We start from the raw sequence: 14817 nt of genomic DNA, 5'->3' as shown, positions 1-14817 counted from the left end.
ACAAATGAATTGCCTAAACAAATATTGCCCAAATGAAGCACTGAATAATTTCATTATTTTGCAATATAAAAAAGGTCAATTTTCTCTAATAAATAGTTTATCAATGTATGCTCGCACAGTAGTCACTTTCAAACCAAGCAACTTTCTATTGGTCAATTTTGTATTGGTAATTGAACCTTTTGTGTGCAGGAAAATCTTTTGCCCTCACATGAAATTTCTGTCTGCATGTATTACTATTGAAATGATGAGATTTTACCCATAAAAATTTGCCAAACAATGTTAAATGTACCTTAATAGAACGGAATAAAAAGGAATGTGGATACTTAAAAACAAAGACTATATATATAGAAAGACGGCTCACTCCTATTAATCATGAATGAGGGAAACTGCAATGTGCAATATGGCAGAATAGTCCCGCCGTCTAAAGTAAAAGAGCCAATCGCTGATTGGTAAAGTCATTGTGTCAATGCAGCTGCCGTTAGAAGATCCGGTTCCCATAGAAACCTAGGACTTCAAATGTGCATTGGCTTGTTTAGCCTTAAAAATATGCTTTTTAATGCTATTCGAGTATAAGAAACAGCATTTATGGGACAGTTCATGTCAGATTTTATTGCTGATTTGATATTTGTAATTGTGAGTTCTGTTGCAAGCTGTTTTTGAGATTTCAGGATTCCCCCATTCAAATAGATAGAAATTGGTCTTGTATGCCCGAAAAAGCTGCCCGGAGCTGGAGGCATTGCAAATATTACCTCCGAGTAAACAGACTTTCCTTGAAAGGGTCTTTGATCAAAAGCAGTTGAGCCAACAAATAGTACACAACTTTTTTCGAGTGGATTTTACTCTGCCAACTGTCTAATAGTTAAAGTATAACACACTCATAGCATGCTATCTAAATCTTTACTACAATCTAAAACTAGTCAACAATCCTGGCCTTGACTTTTAAATTTTTATGTGAAGCATCTGTACATTTAGATGTTATTCAATCTACCTTGTACATTTAAGGCTGCACGTTGTATCTACGAGTTAGCTTGCTAGCTGCTAACTTGCTATATTTGCAATATACATTTTGACCCTTTCCTAATGTCTAATGCATACTTTAACATGCTAAATTCAAGCATTTAACATCAATCTAAGGTACTTTCTCTAAAAAATATCTGACCCTATTGCTGTAGCTTCTGTATTCCATGTTGTTCTATATTCTAGACTTTTATAGAATAAATATTGTTAAAAACAGCTGTTTTGGTGGTGCACGGGAGACATTTCCATCATCCACCTCTTCTGTCTTCTTTATATGTGAAGTCTGTCTTTATGGGAAAAAAATGTTTTTCGTACATCATGCACCCTGGCTCTCAGCATGAGTGGGCCCGTGGCATTGATCAAACAGCTTCACTAGCGTACCAAGGTCGTCTACACTGTAGAAAGAGCCTGTCATTCCCCGAAGCACATGATGACTTTCTTTCTCCTCCCTGTGTAGTGGAAGGCCGAGGAATGATGGGACGCTGTGGAAACCAGCTACCATTGACCATCTGGAGCAGACCAATGAGCGGGGGGGTATGGGGGTGTAGATCACACACACATACTTCCAGAGCTCTGTTAATGCTCTTGCAAACAGGAAGTCAGTGAAAGGGAGTCTCGTGATAGTCCTGAGTATGAGCTCAGTGTGTTAAAAGCATAGGCGTTGCTAGGCCCTTTTTAGGGGGGCTTCAGCCCCCCTAAACTTATGCCTCAGCCCCCCTAAAAAATATGTGATTAACCTTAAAACATATGAAACTGGTGGCAGGCTTCGGCTTCGTCCCGTTTTTTTTAGTCTGTCTCTCCAATCCGCAGCGGCTCTGAGCAGAGCGCAGCGCACGTCAGAAGCAGAGGTGTGTGTGTGTGTGTGTGTGTGTGTAAATCTGAGCGTCATTGGTCTGTCACCGCTCGTCAATGTCAAAATATTTGATAAAACCAATCAAATCAGAGTAGGCGGGCTTTATGGTCACACAGAAACTGCTGAGGCTGAGCGCAAATTTTAGTAGAGCAACTCGACGTCAAGTAAGATAAATGCAGCTAAATTAAACATTCATGTTTGACAGCGTCTGCTTTAAGTCAGAAATGTTAATCAAAAGAAAAAAATATTTAGGCAAATGATTAAACTTGTTGTGTCTAATTTTTAGACATTTTTAACTGGAAATATGCCAATATGTGATTCATAATGCCTTAACAGAAAATATTAACAAAGCCATTTTCATCAGATTAGGTGTAAGTTTAATAATGAATGTGTATATATTGTAAATTAATATAATTCTATTTGTAACATTCAGTAAATGAAAACAAACATCAGCTTTTTCAGCCTGTATTGGGCATAAGATTAGTAGCCTATATGAATGTTCATACTGTGATTTTAATAAACTTAAAACTTTGATAAACAGTAAATTAACGTGTCTAAGAAAATTATTCATGAAACATAAATATCAGTATGTTAATATGTAAACCATATGTTCACTTTATTCACTGACGAAAACGGAAAAAAACAGTCAAAGCTCAGCGTTATGAAGAGACAGGGCAAGATAAAAACAGAGAAAACGAGAGATGTGGACATAAGAAAGACAAATAAAATACTGCCCAGTGACATGGTTTTCAAGCTATTGTTATCACATTTTTTGGCCTTCAGAACATCATAAAATGCTCATATGTAGATCATAGAAATGAAAATTTTCTCGGGGGACCATATTAGAACCTCCTAACATTTGGGATCTTGGTTATTATAAACCTGCCTACATTATTGGGTATGATAATTGCATGTACAGTATGGCCATGCATTAAGGTATTAATATTTGCTTTATAAGTAATGATAAACAGCCAATATCTTCTGGGTATGCATGTTTGTAAGCTATTAGTTAATAGCGCAATTTGGACCCTAAACTAAATAGTGTTACCATTTTTTCTACAGACCTACCCTCACTGGGGGCTGAGCCCCCCTAAAATAAAAATCCTAGAAACGCCCCTGGTTAAAAGTATATCCATGTTAGAGATTCATGCACGAATAGTCAGTCAGTATGTGGTGGAAGTTAAATGCTTTGTGGCGCAAAGTATGTAAGTACGTGAAAGCCCCTTCTAATCTGTTTATCTTTGATTAAACCCTGACTCTCTCTGTCAGGTAAGTCTGATTAGGCATCTTCTTTTCCCATGATGCAGTGCAAAACCGATGCGTCTGCTGTCATGTTTATTTTTACATTTTAAAAGGAAAAGGTCTGGTCTGGTCTGTATGTCTGTGTGCGTGCTCGTACTGTATCTTTTGATTGAGCGTACTGCAGAAGTTTTGCAGCTACACACTGTGGTTTGACTTTAGCTATGTTGAAGCCTTTTAGTTTGGCAGGAAGTGTGTATTAAAAATGTGGGCCTTTGCAGCTGCGTGCTGTGAAATGAGATGCGCTCGAAACAACGAGTTGTGATTGTCCCCTGCACAAACACCACAGTTACCATCTTAAAATGTTTTTTGTGCAAAATTCCTTTTTTATAGTGTGTAAAGTGTTAGCTAAGAATGCTAAATAGTTTCTGAATGGTTTTAATATAAAGGTCCTTTAGCAAAAAACACATTTTGTTTGCATGTTAGTAATAATGTGTTAAACTATGTATTTTAAAAAAAATTATCAAGTAGATTGCATTAATGACCAGTTGACTAATCAATTTTAAGGAGGTTTTGTGTAATAAGCAGTGTTGCCACAGTTACTTTGAAAAAGTAATCTGATTACTGATTACTCCTTTAAAAAGTAACTTAGTTACTTTACAGATTACTTGATTTTAAAAGTAACTAAGTTACATTACAAGTTACTTTATTAGTTACATTCAGCAGTTGCCGACAACACCCCTGCCGCCTCAACATAGAAATGACAACCATTTTTGGCAACACACTTTATTGCATTTATGCCCGAGCCTGACGGCCCCGACTTTTTTACGCCCCTTTTTTTAGGCTTCTCCTTCGTTTTATATTTATTTTAATAATTAAAAGGAACAATGAGATGTGCTGGTGGAAATAACATGAGACCATGATAGCTTGTGCCACTGTCAAGATATGGCTCGCGCAGGGTTAAAGAGTCCGTTTCTTCAGTGCAGCTGCTAGAGTTATGGCCTTTTTACAACTGGTTCCTTCATTCATTTTCTCTGACCAGGTCTATCTGATTGCAAAATGACCAGGAGTAGGCCTAAATGCCTTCCGAGAGTCTTTCGAGACGTATTTAATTCCGATCACTCAAACAAACCAATTCAGAAGGTGCATGAAAGCATTTCAAACTAAACCGGACAAGTGTAAATGTATCTGGTTGTTTAAACCACATGTGTAAATTTTACTCCTGGCAAATAATTAAAAAATGAATGTGTGAGAGCGTGTTATGTTGTAGTCAGATAGATATGATGGTGCTACTGCAACATCGCTGCAAATGAGTAAAGCAAGCCAACGCAAATGGCCGTAAATGAAACTTTAAAATAAGTCACACAAAACACAATCATCTTCAATATAAAATAATTAAACTAAATGATCTTACCAGTGCTTAGGTCACTCTCTCTCTCATATTGCGATCTTTGAATTTGAAATGGGCTGCTGAATAAAATGCTAGAATCTTTTGCTTTGATGTGAACTCCGTTAAATGAGCATATACTGCGGGAATTGAAGATCGGATTTATATTAATTTTGCTGAAGTCTAAGGTAGGCTATAAGACTGCATGTTCTTTTTTGTTTTTTTTGTTTAGATTGTGTAGCCCGTTTCGTTTTTTGAGCACCGCTGCGAGCAGTAGGCTAATCTATCAGCCTGCCTCAGCTCGTCAAAAATGCCTTTGTGGTGGTATAATAACTCGCCTACTTTGTTTTTAATGTCAAAGTAGTTATATTTTGTTTCGTTTCTTTATTAAGTTCATTTAGAAAAATGTTTGGAACAATTTTTTGTTTGTTAAATTAAAGTTTTAATTTTGTATGTGACGGCCCAGTGAGTTAACCGCATGTTTAATCAATTTAGTCTCTCAAACCAACTCTTGAATTGTCTTGCCTATATAAACTTTAATTTAACAAACAAAAAATTGTTCCAAACATTTTTCTAAATGAACTTAATAAAGAAACGAAACGAAATATAACTACTTTGACATTAAAAACAAAACTGAACAATTTTAATGGCTGCAACAATATAAAAAAATAAAATAAATAAATAAATAAAAAACACGGGCTCCAGCCGAACTCGGGCTGAGAATTTTGATAAGCTGTCGGTTTTTACTAAGGAAAATGACAAAAATAGTAACTCACAGTGACTTGGATAAGTAACTTTAATCTGATTACTGGTTTGGAAATAGTAACGGGTTAGATTACTCGTTACTGGAAAAAAGTACTCAGATTAGAGTAACGCGTTACTGGCATCGCTGGTAATAAGCTAGATATTTGACCCCGATCAGACCTGTTTTTTATGGAACCACATGATCACAATGCTTATAGCTAAAAATATAACAGATACAGTGGCCAAAGATTTGTGTTTGAATGAGTTTGCATGTGTTTGGCTGCATCGCAGTGCATTAAAATGATTTTAAAGGTGCACTATGCAACTCTCCGTCCACTGGAGGGCGCCTATTCTAAACAAAGGCGTAGTTTGATGACGCAAAGTGTGAGCGCAGCATCTTGGACATGTGGTCTTCACCTCACAGCCGGTGGAAAATAGGACTCGGGCAGAAATCATGTTCATGGATGCGGTTATTAACGTTACTGTAGTGTAAAGCAGAGCAGGACCGAGTGTTGTGGAGCTGAGCACGGCCGCTGGAGCGAATGTTATACAAACACACGGCTCGCGAATACCAGGACTTTTATTATGACGGACGGGACACAGTCGCCGGGCGCACGCACTTCCGCTTTTTCCGGTCATGATTATAAGGTAAGCAGCTCTGTTTATCATATTAGATACATTTAAGTGTGTTTAAAATTATGTTATGAAGTTACTCTGTGCGTTCGCTCGGCGCTGCTGTGACATGTTCACACTGCTAAGAGAAAAGCGTTTCTGCAGAATAAAACCGAGGGTAGCGCAGATATGACCCGATTGACAGGCGACTCGCTCAAACGCTATGCTGAAACGTCCCGGTCCTTAGTTAAAATAGCACTTTTCTCACAATTTACAAATAGTTGGTAACATTTGGGATATTGTAGGTACTCAACTGAACAAAATAAATAACACTGGCCTAGTGGTTTTTGGATATTTTACAGCAAAAATACTACATAGTGCACCTTTAAGTATGCAACTTTTTTGTTTTATCATGTAAACTGACTAACAGCTAATGTACAGGATATATAATATTTTTTGGGTTCTATATATAACATTAGTTAATGCTGTAACATGAAATAACAATAAACAATACTTTTACACCATTTAACAGCATTTATAGGGTACTGTTAAATTGTGCATAATATGCTACTGTTTACAAAGTTTTACCTAGGCTGCATCTATTTGATTAAAATACAGTAAAACAGTAATATTTTAAATTACAATTCAAAATAACAGTTTTAATATATTTTACACTTATTATGCCACTAGCTCAAGTTTTACCAAAATAATCTAGACAAACTGTCATTTTTGGGTGTCTAGTCGGCCATTGTGACCCATTCCTAATGTGTTAATGGGTCTGCACGATCCTCCCCATTATTCTTGCTCAAGTTTCAGTGTTTGACCTACTATGTGATCTCCAGCTGTACTTTGGTCCCTAGGGGCCTGGCTTTAATAAGTTGTCATGGCAGCGACACCATAAGGTATGCAGGTAGACCATCACACATATGCCATACAAGGCGTTATTTTATCAGCTTAGTGGTGATGGAGCTGCATCCACCTTGTTATAACGTGTTTACCACTCTCTAACCAAAACCAAGTGTGGTATTGGTTAGAATCAGGTCAACCTACTGGGGAGGAGCACCAACAGCCACCGTTTTCATCCAGACATGCATACTTTGATTTAAGTAATTCAGGTTTTATCGATGAAAGCATGCAGTAATACTCACACTCACTTCGCTTCTGAACACTGTGACGTATTCAGATGTTTTCAGAGATCATCAGCTCCATGCTGATGGCTGGCACCAGCCGGTCTGAATCGAACAGTAGGACTTTGTGACATGTGGAGTTTGGAGACGACCCATCAATCAATGGGCCTGCCTGTCTGCTAAAACACGGTGACTGAGAGAACTTAGCACACTAACTGTAGAGTTAATGCTAGGACTGCAACCCAATGCTATCTTTCAAACAGTGCAGATCTCTATATGGATCTCTATAGAATAAGTTAAAGTGAAAAGTTATTAATACCTAGATTTGTTGTCCAAATATATTGTTTTGATGAATGATTGCATTCACTTTCTTTGTGTTCCATTTGATTGACGTGCATGCATACACAAATATTTTAATTTTCATAGTCCAGCTAAACTAGCACCGAACCAGCACCAACCAATCCTGAACTAGGATGAAATTCCTCTGGCCTTTTCAGCAGGACGGTTGCTGTTCTTTTCATCATAAATAACTAGATAAGGCAGTAATGGCAGAGCGAATGGAATTTTGTTTTCAGGGTTTTTTCTTGGAAAGAATGTTTCTGGGACACACACACACACACACAAGCAGCACAATGCAGACATTTACAGGATCCAGTGTGATATGCTGCTCAAGGTCAACTCTTATTTGCTGTTGAGGGCTCTGTCCTTTCAATCTCTCTGGTTATCTCCTGTGTGTGTGTGTGTGTGTGTGTGTGTGTGTGTGTGTGTGTGTGTGTGTGTGTGTGTGTGTGTGTGTGTGTGTGTGTGTGTGTGTGTGTGTGTGTGTGTACATATTCGTTTTAGCCCTCAATAGCATTCTGTCTTCCTTATATTCCCCATTTTCTTTGGGGAAAAACAAAGCTTTTAGCAATACATCACATGCATTTAAAATATCCATTCTTTGTCTTCCAAGACAACAGACGAAAATATTGATTCTGTTCTATCTTAGGCATCATATTTGTCTAATGGAAAAGGATTATATTTACATACAACATTGCAAAAACATCAGCTGATTTTCATCAAGACACATTTTAGCAGTAGATGAGCAAACGCTGTATGACTTCTTCCCTATAAAGATTGACAACTAAATAGTGTGATATCAGGAGAATCTTGTGGTCCGTTTTTAAGTTCTTGCACATGTGAGTGGTCTGCTGTGCGGATGTTAAATGTATGATTTTTATGGTCGAATATATCTCTTATGTAGCATTTTCATTTATCCCTTTTCGTTTCACACCTAGACTGTTCACAGCTTTATCTCTTTCTCGCACAAAGCTGCCTATACACTGTAACCTTATTTCCTTCCCTGGCGGATAACGTTTTAATTCAATATTTCTGCGCATTATTCAGAAAAGAAAATTACTTTTTCCTTTGTGAGGGACACTTTGTTTTGTGTGTCATGATAAATTCTGATGCATCTTCCCTTTTTTTTTATTAGTTTTTTTAAAAAAAAATATATAGTTGGATGTTAATGTTTTGAACTAATGAGAGGCTTGTCTGCAGGATATGTCTAGATTTTTGTACTACTAATGAAGTTTAGTGATAGATGAAAGATCCCATTAATCCATTCATACCCAAAAGTTGATCAAATCCAATCTTGCAGAGGGAGCCCATGGCTCAAAAATGTGGTTTGGGGGCAAATTGAACTATTTAAAGTAAAGCACAGGCCCTTTGATTGATGTCCTGGCTTAACTTTACATATATTGAAATATATCACCACAGAAAAAGGAATTGCATATATTAACCCATTTAATGTGGTCTTTAGTACGAGTCAAAGCTAGAGACGTGAGTCAGATTTAAGAATGTAAGATGTGCTCTTGAAAATATCGTTGAGATTTATGATTGTCCACCTGCAAAATGACAACTTGATCTGCAAAAATGAAGCATCCAGCGGGCAGATAGTCTGCTCTTATTCGTCTAAATAAATAACCATGTCAGAGTGAGTGAGAGAGTAAAACACGCAGAAAGAACTTGCAGCGAGAGCAGAGAAAGATAACATGCAGGAAATTGAGAAAGGTTGACAGCTCTGTGTGAGCCAAGAGATGCTCGAGATCTTTCTAAGGCAGTTCTCTTAACCTTTAGACAGGCCACAAAGTCAGATACCTTATATTTCACATTTCCTATAAACAGAATGAGAGAATAAAGAGGGTCGAACAATCATTGTGCACTTTAAATTACATCACATATTGCCATCATATATTTATGAACTCTTCAGACAAACCCAGACTATCTGAAGAGCAATGCTCAGTTTGCGATGTATTTGCATATATATCCTCCATTACAAATGCAACACACTTAAGGTTCACTTTATTTTTACATCTGCACAGGTATAATAAATAGCTATTATAAAAGCTACTTAAATGTCCTAATTGAACTAAAACCGGGCCAAACTGTTGTAAAATAATATTATTTCAGTGCAGTAATAATAACGCAATATTATCATTGCGTTATTATCACTGCATTGAAATATGCATTGACATATATGTGTGTAAAAATATGTTCTTGTTTAGATAATTATTAAATTATGTGTGTGTGTGTGTTTACAAGTTTAATGTGAGCTTCATGTATATTAAACTGAAAATAACTAAATAGACAATTAAATACTTAGTCACAATTATTTGAATTACAATTAATCACCAGCCACATTTTCGCAACCTTGACAGTCTTAGTGGAGGAAGAGAGATGTGCAGTACAGACAGAGCTGCTACTTCTGCTAACAGACGGACAAACTGAGATGCTACTTCTGCTAACAGACGGACAAACAGATGGAGAAGTGTTTTAAAGCTGTGTGTGTGTGTGTGTGTGTGTGTGTTAAAGGTTGACTCTTAGTCACTGTACGGCCCATCCAGGAAATGAGCGCCTCTCTGCTCTGCTGCACTGAGGCCTATCACCGCCTCTCTGTCTGCCTGTCTCTGTCTTACACACACACACACACACACACACTGTGAATGAGAATGGACTAGTGCTCCCCCTAATGTTTGTGTGCATTAAATGCCCTTTTTCTATTTTAGGAGATAAAGAAAGACTTAAAAAAGGAGGTGAAGAAGGAGTCCAGTTTGGCCGGATCCAAATCTGACCTGTCCAATGGCAGCGCCAGCCCGAAATCAGAACCCAGCCTCAGACCAGCCAGGAAAGGTAGTGTATCTGATCTGAAAAGTAGTCCAGTGCTTATTCAGCACAATACACCCACACAAACACACCCTCATGTCTCACAGGACAGGATTTGGGGGCTGGTTAAAGTTTCTGTGGATCAAGGATTCAATTTAACAGACCTATTTCATATCTGAGTAAAAGAGTAAAAAAAAATTGTTGCAAAGACTCATCCTTCTTAAATGTCCCAAGTCCCCCATATGAGTCCAGAGTATGGAAGCAAATTAGACATAATTCTTTCAAATTTAACAGCCACTGAATACTTAGTTTTGAAATATTTTATTTTGAAAAACATTTATCTGAATATATTTGCTCTGAATTCACCCCTTTGAAATGATTTTACTTTGGAAACCATTTAAATTTACCTCTCAAATCCTGAATATTGATGAATATTTTTCAGTGCTCACGAATTCAGATACAAAAAAAAATCAACTTACAGAATTTCAGATCAGATAGATTCAGGTTGATCAAATTTGATTGCTCAAATTCAGATTTGAATTCAGATCTCAAATTTCAATTTCATATTTTTCAAAGAAAACATCAGTCTAATTCGACTGCTCAAATTGTTTATGCTGAAACGTCCCGGTCCTTCGTTAAAGTAGCACTTTTCTCACAATTTACAAATAGTTGGAAACATTTGGGACATTAGGTTCTCAACTGAACAAAATATATTACACCGGCCTAGTGGTTTTTGGATATTTTACTGCAAAAATACTACATAGTGCACCTTTAACTTGAAATTTGAGATCTGAATTTGATCACCCTGAATCTATTTGATCTGAAATTCTGTAAAAAAAAAAAAAAAAAATGAAAAATTGAAAAATATTCATTGAAATTTATTTAGGTTTTGAGAGGTAAATTCGAATGGTTTCCAAAGTAAAATAATTTCAAAGGGGTGAATTCAGAGCAAATAAATTCAGATAAATGTTTTTCAAAATAAAATATTTCAAAACAAAATATTCAGTGGCTGTTAAATTTCAAAGAATTATGTCTCTTATTTGCTTCCATACCAGAATCTGTCCATCAGACCAGTCGTAACGGGATTATGTGTTTATGTGCGATTGGGCCTTTAAGAGTAAGTACAGTATTACTCTCCCCGCACCAGAAACCATTTACTCCTACCACTTCCTGTGTGTACAGTGTGTGTGTGTGTGTGTGTGTGTGTGTGTGTGTGTGTGTGTGTGTGTGTGTGTGTGTGTGTGTGTGTGTGTGTGTGTGTGTGTGTGTGTGTGTGTGTGTGTGTGATGCGTGATGCTACACAATTAGACATTATTAAATCACCTTTATGCCTTTATGTCAGAGATCAGGTTGGCCGAATTAGTTGAGTATGTTGCCAAATTCAATTAAATTGCATAATTAAAAAAACATAAATGAAAATAAAACCATCAAAATAAAACACTTACTTAGTTAGTGATATAATATTAGTGAAATAATCTTGTAAAGATGTGATATAAATTCAGTGGGTCCGAAAACAGTAAAAAAAAAAAAAAAAAAAAAAAAAAATATATATATATATATATATATATATATATATATATATATATATATATATATATATATATATATATATATACACACATATATATATATATATATATATATATATATATATATACATTTACGCACAAACTAACCATCAGCCGCAACTTTTAGACACTATCTTAATTTTTTTAAGAGCTCAACTGTCACAGATTAGAAAGCACGGGATTGTGGGATATCAAAGGCAGCAATACATCTATGCTGCCTTTAAAAATTGATCAGATGAAGGATTCTAACATTGGATTAGATTCAAACATGCCTTCCTACCTTGTTTTTTTTTAAAGCTTTTGGATAGCGAGTATATTTACTGAATGTTAATTATTACTTAAGACAGTAAATAATATATATATTTTTAAAGTCTACTAAATACTGTTTTTACTGTTTTCTATTTAAGTTTCTGAAACAAAGAAACATTCTGTTTAGAGTCCTTCATTTATGTGTATCACCTGATTTTCGGACAACAGCACTAGTGTTGGTTCATGTGACTTTAATTTGTTTTGCAGATAGAGATCTTGGTTTCCAAAGAAAATGTGAGTCAAAATATGTGTCTTACTGGTTTTCTGCAGAGTATTAAGTATTGAAATGTTTAGGCAGTCTCATCTGTGTATGGCATCAATAAATTAATATCGATTGGTCAAAATTGGGATGCCCAGTTTCTCCAGTCTGTAGAGAACTGAAACTCTTGAGTGTCTATTTTCAGAAGGTGGTTCATGAGCCACAGAAGTCTGTGTGTTTAGTGATCAGCACTGGAGCAAAATGTGCTGCTATTTGTTTAGCATAAACTAAAGAGAAGCGAGACACCTAGTGCTGGAATGTGTAAGTGCTGCTCCGTTCTGTTATTTACTGATTTATCTACATGTATTTCATGTGAACAGGTGAGGCGATCAGAAAAAGGCGTTGCAAAGCTGCCTTCAGCTACGCTCCACAGAATGAAGATGAGCTAGAACTGAAGATCGGAGATGTTATTGAGGTGCTGGGAGAGGTGAGTGCTGTGCAAGACTGTATTTACAAATAAATGCTTGACCATATTATAAATATTTTTCATGTCACAGATTGCTTCTAGCAAATATGGAGTCTGTAATTCTTAAAACTGCCTTTGTGTGTTTCTCGTTCAGGTGGAGGAGGGATGGTGGGAAGGCACTCTCAATGGCAAAACTGGGATGTTCCCTTCTAACTTCACCAAGGAGGTGTTGACCGAGGCTGAAGATCTGACCCCACATGAAGACACGTGCAGCACACGAACCAGTCAGTCTCTACACCACATACTCTCTTGATCTAAAAAATGCTTCCTCATGGAGCATGTTTTTCTTCTTATTGAAGATATATTGGCTTATTGAAGTGGCAATTTTCCAGCAAACAAGCAGATGGGGAAACATGAACGTTTCATCCCATCGCATATGACAGTCGTGATTCACACCATTAAGCAAGCGACTCTCACAGTGATTTGCGACTCTTTGTCATGTTACAAACTGTAATGAGGTTAAGTGTGGGGAAATCTCCACCTCCTCCCTACAGCTGATGAAGTCACTTAGATGAGTGGTGACACATGGGAGAAATGCATCCAGATGCTTTAAAATAAGTTCTTCCTTAATATCCAGCTACATCTAAACTAGTCTCAGCCTCAGACGTCACGCCTATGGACCGCTGGCTGAACGTCTGATGCATATGGCACACTTATCTGGAGTTTCGATTGGCTGTCATCTGATTTGTTGTGCGTTGAGTTATTTAACCGTCCGCCTGGAAACAAATGCCATGGCACTAAACCACCTCGTTGAAGAAGAATGCCTTTGTGTTTACAACTGTGACAATGAGGGTTTACCATGAACAACTAAACGCTGGATTTTCAAAAGCATGTAAAGTTTGCATCTCCGTTATTGCGGTAAACTTGCACAACATTCTTGAATGAATAAACAATCAAGCTTTATATTTCAGATTAATGCTGTTCTTTTGAACTTTCTATTCATCAGAGAACTGTTTCAACAATTTTTGATCATAATCATAAATGTTTGTTGAACAGTAAATCATCATATTAGAATGATTTCTGAGGGATCATGTGACACTAAAGACTGGAGTAATGATGCTCAAAATTCAGCTTTGCATCACAGGAATTTTTGACATTTTTAAATATATTTAAATTAAAACAGTTATTTTATATTTTAATAATATTTCACAATAGTACAAATTTTTGTATTTCTAATAATATAAATGCAGCCTTGGTGAGCATGAGACCTCTTTCAAAAAAAATCAAAAACAAATGATTCTTCAGAAATCTTTATAATATGCTGATTTAGTGCTCAAGAAAGCTGAAACCAGTTATTTATCCTTATTTGACTTTTTATAAATAAATAGTGTGAACTAGCATTAGTTTTAGCTGTAACATTTATCTATTTACTTAAAATACCAATACCAGTGAAATTTCAGATTTCACCTACTGAAATGTTGCTATTGTGACAACCGTGCACAGCACTGTCAGCAGGGATCCCCGGACCAATCTACTCTAACAGTCCAGCTGTGAAGAATGCTCATGCAAAGCTGCATGCAAATGCTTTCAATCCTCTTTTGAAATGTGTTTGTGTGTTTGCAGGTATAAAGGACAGCACCGGCTCAGAGAGTGATGGCGGCGACTCCAGTAGTTTACGGTCTGACACTGGCAGTGTGTCCTCCAGCTCTGAAATTCAGCCAAAAAAGGTTCGGGGGTTCGGCTTCGGGGACATTTTCAAAGACCAGCCGATCAAGCTTCGCCCACGATCCATGGACATGGACAATGAGGCAGAGAAGGTGAGTCTGACATTTTGGAATCTGTGTTTTAATGAGGCAAAAGAAGTGTATGTGCGTTTCTCAGATTTTACGAATCTCTTCCTCAGTAATTAAAGTCAGGCCATCTCTATCTTGGTCCCCTGCGTTCACTCTGCCTTCGGCCCCACAGTCTCTTGTTCATTAAAACCTTCCTGCTTTCCTGTCCCACTGAGAGTAGCATGCACTCCTTTGCTCATTTCCACATATTCTCTCTCCATCATTAGCTCTGTTTATTAGTCCCACATTTAATTTATGTCTTTCATTTATTTTTATTTTCCTAGACGTGTGAGTCTGTGTGTTTAGGAAGTAAATGGTTA

General features: G+C 36.8%; 1 protein-coding gene across 4 annotated transcripts in view; it reads left to right on the top strand.

The window, feature by feature from the left end:
- sh3kbp1 (SH3-domain kinase binding protein 1) overlaps window positions 1–14817 on the top strand; it is a 61367-nt gene that overhangs the window by 33689 nt on the left and 12861 nt on the right. For 3 of the 4 annotated variants that reach the window (XM_067435632.1, XM_067435630.1, XM_067435629.1), the window contains exons 3-7: window positions 10027–10150; window positions 12208–12234; window positions 12580–12686; window positions 12820–12949; window positions 14289–14482. In XM_067435632.1, the coding sequence (XP_067291733.1) occupies window positions 10027–10150; window positions 12208–12234; window positions 12580–12686; window positions 12820–12949; window positions 14289–14482 (582 nt within the window). The remainder of the gene's footprint in view (window positions 1–10026; window positions 10151–12207; window positions 12235–12579; window positions 12687–12819; window positions 12950–14288; window positions 14483–14817) is intronic. The other variant, XM_067435631.1, reaches the window with a different exon arrangement.

Source organism: Pseudorasbora parva, chromosome 24, assembly GCF_024679245.1.
Source record: "Pseudorasbora parva isolate DD20220531a chromosome 24, ASM2467924v1, whole genome shotgun sequence".
NCBI classification, from domain to species: domain Eukaryota; kingdom Metazoa; phylum Chordata; class Actinopteri; order Cypriniformes; family Gobionidae; genus Pseudorasbora; species Pseudorasbora parva.
The sequence above is the reverse complement of the archived record's forward strand: the minus strand, read 5'-3'. Positions and strand labels throughout refer to the sequence as shown.